General features: G+C 32.3%; 1 protein-coding gene across 1 annotated transcript; it reads right to left on the minus strand.

The window, feature by feature from the left end:
• Window positions 1-6,564: 6,564 nt before the first annotated feature.
• LOC114743752 (uncharacterized) lies at window positions 6,565-7,499 on the minus strand. Its single transcript, XM_028931970.1, has 2 exons — window positions 6,900-7,499; window positions 6,565-6,696 (listed from the first exon to the last, which is right to left on the minus strand). Exons 1-2 carry the CDS (start codon window positions 7,497-7,499, stop codon window positions 6,565-6,567), a joined length of 732 nt encoding a protein of 243 aa, XP_028787803.1.
• Between the last annotated feature and the right edge of the window lie 212 nt (window positions 7,500-7,711).

The raw sequence follows: 7,711 nt of genomic DNA on the forward strand, positions 1-7,711 counted from the left end.
GTCTGATACTGAAGGCAAAAGTAAATTGCAGCAAGCATGCTAATAAATCTGATCATATTCAAGGGAAAACAAACCCCCCCATATAACTTCTTGTTTTTTGGTTCCAAACAGAATTTGCATCTCCTTTGTTTTGTCTAAAGGTTAGAAGATACGCACCTCTTGTGCCCCAATGCGGATTGTTCTTTCTTCCAAGTCATGGTGAGGCACCTTCAATTCAGTTAATAAGGATGACAGAACATGGTGAGATGAAAAGGGTTTCACAGAGAGGTCATCAGCAACCATGAACTTCGTTCTGCTCTTTGCATATCCATTGCTTGATTTCCTCTCCGCTATTGGAGGCTTATGGTCACACATTCTTACTCTTGTCACAACACGGAGATACAAACTTGCATCAGCAGTCAAATAATATGGACCATCATCACGTTGGTTAGAACAAACACTTAACTCAGACAGATACTTTAGTTTATCGATAGGTAACATCTGGTTATCAACATTAAAATATGGGGCTATCATGCGGTTGGCAAACACGTTTTCCAGCTTCTCTGACCTCAAGTCTATGGTTGAATCAAAATTGAACAAACTGTTATATAATTTGTCGACCCACACCACCCCAGAGTTTCCTTCTAAAACTTTTTCTACTGCTCCTACTGGGAATGTCAAGAAACTAAGAAGCTAATCCATGAAATCTTCCTTAACCTGAGCAAACAATATCTTGGATTTCAATTTTGACATCAATACCTTCATCTTCATTGTGCCAGTGCTCTCTCTACCTTGTCTCTCATCAGTTATCTTGAACGAGGTTTCAGAATGCACGACGTTGTGCTCCTTTCTTAATAATGAATCTGTGAGTGCCGTCTTGGAGATCAACAAGCACTGGCACAATGTAGAAGGAAATGGAGATTGGGGGTTTCGGAGAGCCAGGAATCGACCATGGAAGGGGAAGAAGTGAGCAGTGTGTGAATGTTGTGAGTGTAGAAGGAAACATCGTAGAGATTGTGAGTGTCGTAGGGAAGGGCGTGGTTTACTATGGCGATCGACATTTCGGATTTGCAGAGAATCCAAGGGGACCGAGAAGCTTTTTGAATAGTGGAGGAGGAGAGAGTGAACTTGGCAATGGATTGGCAATGGAGAAGACGCTGGCTCAGAGTCAAAATTCAAAATATATTTATCATTTAAAATTATTGTTACCATTTTTTTAATTCTTAATGATATTGTATTTTACATTGTTTTCCTATTGTGATTTGGTTTGGATTAGATTGGTTCGGTTTTTCTCGATATCATTGTTGTTTTTTTTTTAAAACCTTTATATCATTGTTGATCGGCAATTTAAAAATTGTACATTGGTATACACCAAAAACAAAGAATTATATATTAATATATAAAATATTAGAACTCGTTTGATTTTTATTTTGATTCTAAATATAAGATTCTAATTCACTTTGTTTTCCATATTTATCTATTTTTTCTAAGATAATCTTCATAGTAATGATAGTTTTAGCCAATATACTTAATTCGTAAGAATATTGTAAGAAAGACGACACATATTTATTACAAATAACTAATTTAATTAATTTTCTTATTCTATTCAAATTAGTCAACTAACTTTTTATATTAAGAACCAAAGATAGTAATTGTTAAAATTCAATGGGAACTGTTCATAATAAAAGCTATAAATTGTACCCATCAAGACGCGTCTTCTGATTAAATTATGATATATAAAATATGTTATTACGTGTGGCTCTTCATTTATGTGAATATAGTCATATCTTTTTAGATTGTCTAACAGAACAAAATGGTAATTTGTCTAAAAAGTTGGAGATTTATTAGAACATAGAGTGATGTACTAATTAAAAACCAAAAAAAATGAAAAAGATCTACCTTATGCATGCCCTAGAAAAGATTAACATATATCGTCAGGGAAAGTATGTTTGTTGATTAGTACTAAGCCAATATAAAATAAAAGTCAAAATGATTAATTTACTAGGAATTAAAAAAAAATACATGGAGCCAACAATAAGCACTAATAATTTAATAAAGCTGAGTCCAAAAGCAACATTACCATTGCCGAAACAACACAAGAAAATTGTACCTGCCGGCTCCTCAATAAATACTGTTTAATGTCCAGCAGGGTAGAAGCGCAAGGGGCATTTAAGCTATGCTTCTCTACGGGGCTGTTTGGTTTGAGGGAAGGGTAGGGGAGAGAGGAGAGGGTGGGTTAAGGGAGGATGGGAGAGGTTTTAATCTTACCTCATTTGGTTTGATTGGGAAAAAAAGAAAAGAAAAAAGAGAGAGGGATATTCAATGATGCCTTATTTGGTTCGAGAGAGGAGAGGAATAGTAACAATTAATTTACTATTTTACCCTTATATATTAGTTCATAGTTTTATTTATATACTCCATCCGTTCCTTATTATAAGAGACATTTGGTGCTTATGGCATGTTTCTATATATAAGAGACACTTAAAAGTTGTCTCTAATTTTTTGTGTTGATTTCCTATTTTACCCATATTTATTGTCTCCAACTCACACTCTCTCTCCTTCCCACTTCTCTTTCTTTTAATAAATTACCATTGTTCTCTCTCATGTTCTCTCTCCTTATTAATGAGGGTATTTTTGGAAAAAAAATTATACTTTTTACATATTAATTGTTCTTAACTAATTTTAACTGTTTTTTTTATCAACGTAATTCGGTTATTCGTCTCTTATAATAAGGAACGGAGGGAGTATTATACAAACTCATTTACATCTTATTTCAAATTATATAATTCAATAAATATTTGGTCTTATCATAATATGTGTATTTTAAAATTATCGCGGTAATTTTTTATTTTAGTAAATATAATAATATAATTTAAATAATCAAATTAATACATTTTATATGCTCCAAAAAAAATGAAATTTTTTCCTTTTCTATTTTTTCCCAACTTTAAAATATATTTTAATTAACAACATAATATATTTGTAAAAATTAATTCATTTTGTAATAATATAATTTTTCATTGCAATAATATTTTTTTATTTTAAATTAGTTTTTATTATAATAATATTTATTTTTTATTTTTCTTATGATAATATACTTTTATCTAAAATAAATATTATAATAATATACTCCTCCGTTCCTTATTATAAGAGACATCTGATGCTTATGGCATGTTCCTATATATAAGAGACACTTAAAAGTTGTCTCTACTTTTTTGTGTTGATTTCCTATTTTACCCATATTTATTGTCTTCAACTCACACTCTCTCTCCCTCTCACTTCTCTTTCTTTCAATAATTTAATTATTCTCTTTCATGCTCTCTCTCCTTATTAATGAGGGCATTTTTGAAAAAAAAATTATATTGATTGTTCTTAACTAATTTTAACTGCTTTTTTGATTAACGTAATTCGGTTATTCATCTCTTATAATAAGGAACGGAGGGAGTATTTTATAGGCATTAATAAAATATCACAAAAGGATGAGATCCCTTCGAAAAACTCTAATTTTAGGGGGAAGCTTAACCGAATGAGGGGAGGGGCTCCCCTCCCCTACCTATCTTTCCAACCAAACACACCCTAACAGTGCATTAATGAGTATCTTGCTATTAGATTCTACTATAATGTTTCTGAGTCCCTTAAGCATTGCCTATTCTTTTGCGTCATGGGCACTATAATTCCCAAGATAATTTGAGAATCCAGCAATCCAATTACCTTGATAATCTCTAAAAACACCACCACAAGCAGTAGACTTTGAAATTTCAGATTTAGCCCCATGGACATTTAATTTTGCAGTAGTTGGAGGAGGTGGAATCCACTGCTTAGCATGAGAGATAGCAGTACTAACATCACACTGTAAATGATCTTTCCTCATAATGAATTTGTGACGGGTATTTAAAATCATAATGGCTGGTTCAAGAGGTTTCTGAAAATTATCTTGATAAATGAATTCATTTCGCCAATTGCAACTCCCCAGGTGAGACTCCCTTCAGTGTTCCCGTTAGAAGCAAAATCCTGTTTCAGATTCATAGAAACCCACTCAACAAGAGAGGCCGAAAAGAAGAGCTGAGTGGCAGAAGGCTTTATAATTCTCAACCATTGATGTCTTGCATAAGCACAACCACGCTGGACACTTGGAGGAATAATAGGCAGAGGAATATTTAATTTGTTGTTCCACTTTCGATTGGGCTGATCCTTTTTGTCCCAAACAAATGCCATTAATCTGCACTGTCATTGAGAACGAAGAAATTTAATTTGCCAATGAGGCTACGCTTTTTGGAATTCAGATTGGCTCCGCCTAACGCGCAACTCTCAACTATTCCTTTTTAGAATAACTATAGGGGAAAATGACAAAAAAAAAAACAAATAAACTTCGTAATACCAAAAACATATCCTAAATTTGAGAAATTTCAATTTCGTCACAAAAAACTAATTTGACATTTATAAGTTTGTTGAAATGACCATATTACGTTTTATTTTATTTATTGTTTTTAAAATACTAAAGCCCCACTGGCCAGCTGCTCACTGGAACTCCGATGACCAGTCGACAATTGGTTCCCAAAGCTCTCCAGTGATCGGCCAACAATTAGTCGCCAGAACTCTAGTAGTTGGAAATAATTTTTTAAAATTTTTTTACAACTTTAGTGTAACAGTTAACAACTTTTGTAACACTATTAACAACTTCAGTATAACAGTTAATAACAGGTTTTCTAGGAAATTCAACAAGCTCCGGCAGCTAAAATTTTTTTTTTTGAAAATTTTTACAACTTCAGTATAATGGTTAACAACTTTTATAATGCTATTAACAATTTCAGTATAACAGTTAACAAGTTTTTCAAACAATTCAATAATTGGTCATCGGAGCTCCGACAGCAAAAAACAATTTTTTAAAAAATTTTTACAACTTCAGTATAACAGTTAACAACTTTTATAACAACTTTTGTAATGTTATTAATAACTTCAATAGAGTACTTAACAACAAATTTTTTCGAAAAATTTAAAAAGTAGCATTTTTACAATTTGTAAGAAAACATGCCTTTTTTATTTTTAAGAAAACATGTTGTTAAACGCTATATCGAAGTTGTTAATAAAGTTACAGAACTTGTTAACGGCATTACTAAAGTTGCAAAATTACTACTTTTTGAATTTCTCAAAAAACTTATTGTTAATAGCGTTACAAAAGTTATTAATCGTTATACTGAAATTGTGAAAATTTTCAAACAAATTGTTTCCAACTGCCGGAACTCCGACGACCAATTGTTGAATTTTCCAAAAAACCTGTTGTTAACTGCTATATTGAAATTGTTAATAGCATTACAAAATTTGTTAACCGTTATACTGAAATTATAAAAATTTTCAAAAAAATTGTTTCCGGTTACTAGAGCTTGTTGAATTTCCTAGAAATCCTGTTGTTAACTGCTATATTGAAATTATTAATAGTGTTACAAAAGTTATTAGCCGTTATACTGAAGTTGTAAAATTTTTTAAAAAAATTGTTTTCGACTACCGCAGCTTTGGCGACCAATTGTTGGCCAGTCACTGGAGCTCCGGTGACTGCCATCACTAGAGCTCTGACGACTAGCCGGTCAATGGGAGCTTTGGAATTTTAAAAACAATAAATAAAATGAAGGACTATATGGTCATTTAAGCAAACTTATAAATGCCAAATTAGTCTCTTATGACTAAATTGAGATTTTTCAAATTCAGGAAATGTTTTTGGCATTATGAAATTCATTTGTCATTTTTCTGTCATATTCCCTAATTATAGTTTAATATTAAAATTAAAATTATATAAAAATTATTAAATAGTTTAGATTATTAAAATATTTCAGATTACGTCTAGTTAAAATATTATCATATTAAATCTTTAATTATCTTCTTGGTGTTCTCCATCTCCCCTTTAAATCAAGGGTTGTTATGAAGAGAATTTGTACAAAAATAATTAACTCTTTAATTTAGTTTTAAAGAGAAATTTATTTTTTTTAAATTCCAAAACAATAATTATTTTGCAACATAAAAATATTTCAATTCAATTTCAATTATGTGAGTGTTATCATTTTTTAATTTTATACATAATATAAAAATAAAAATATTTCAAATTTCTTTTTAGCATGCTCGAAAGTTAACAAAATAAATATGGATTTCAATTAATCTTATATAAAAATAATCATTTGTGTCCCTTTACAGTGCACAAACCCAAGCATCTCAACTACAGCCACATACACACACCGCTACGTCGTCAATTTGCACCATAGATGGACAATATGCATAATTCAATTAAGTTGACCATGTAGATAATCCATACTTAATTCACTACCATCGTACACTTTATTTTCGTCTCATTTTAAATATACACTGTGTAGTGTATTCAAATGATAATTAGATGGTAAAAATTTATCTGGGCTAATTACTTGGATATGAGAAGAGGACTTGCTGATTTTGTTAAGAGGACTTGTTAAAGAGCAGTAAACCACCGTTATATAATTATTGATTCAATCACAAGCCATCACACTTTTTCAAAACAAAACAACAAGGCAAAAGTCTGAAAAAGAGTCAAGAAATTGAAGGACGTTGCTCTCCGGCTTCTATTTAGCCAACGGTTATGTTTCTGCTTTCCGTCTCTGTTTCATCTTCTTCTTTAATATTGTTCGATAAAAATTCCTTCAGGCCAATTGTCAAAGCTGATGTTGAAACCATGGAAGCTTTGAGGATGCTCAGAACCTGCATTTGTATGTATGCATGAGTCTGATACAGAAGGCAAAAAAAGATTGCGGCAAGGATGCAAATAAATCTGATCATATTCACAGCAAAAGGAAAGAAAATAACAAAAGAAAACCCCAAACCATTAAACTTCTTGTTTTTTCGACCTAAACAAAATTTGCATCTCCTTTAATTTGTCTTTCTAAAGGTTAGAAGATACGCACCTCTTGTACGCCAATGCAGATTGTTCTTTGCTCCAAGTCATCGTAAGGCACCTTGAATTCAGTTAGTAAAGATGATAAAACATCGCGAGATGATAAAGGTTTCACAGACAAGTCGTCGGCAACCATGAACATGGTTCCACCCTTGGCATATCCTTTGCCTGATTTTTCCTCCGCTATTGTGGACTTAGGATCGCACATTCTTACTTCTCTCTTATCATAATAGTCACTATACATCTTATACAACTTTGCATCGGCAGTCAAATAATATGGACCCTTCCCCCAACAAAAACTTAACTTTGACGGATAAGTCATTTCATCGATAGGTAACATCTGGTTACTCGCCTTAAAATATGGGGCTACCTTCAGGCTAGCGAACACATTGTTCATCTTCTCCGACTTCAAGTGCCTGGTTGAATCAAAGTTGGTCAAACTGTTATATAAATTATCGACACACACCAACCCATAGTTTCCTTCTAAAACTCTCTCCACAGCTCCTAGTGGGAATGTCAAGAAACTAAGAATCTGATCCATGAAGTCTTCCTCAACTTCAGCAAACAATATCTTGGACTTCGATTTTGACATCAATACCTTAATCCTCATCGTCCCAGGGTTCTCTCTGTCTTGTCTCTTATCAGTTATCTTGAATGAGGTTTCGGAATGCACAAGCTTGTGCTCCTTTCTTAACAATGAATCTGTGAGTGCCGTCTTGGAGACCAACAAGTACTTGAGTAGGTCCAAAATCTTCGAAAAACATAATAAATTAAAGCGTTAGGTGATGTGATATAAAGAAAATAAGATATAATTAATGTTTC

The sequence above is a fragment of the Neltuma alba genome, unplaced genomic scaffold, assembly GCF_004799145.2.
Source record: "Neltuma alba isolate B1F8T4 unplaced genomic scaffold, ASM479914v2 tig00004117_pilon, whole genome shotgun sequence".
In the NCBI taxonomy this organism is placed as follows: Eukaryota; Viridiplantae; Streptophyta; class Magnoliopsida; order Fabales; family Fabaceae; genus Neltuma; species Neltuma alba.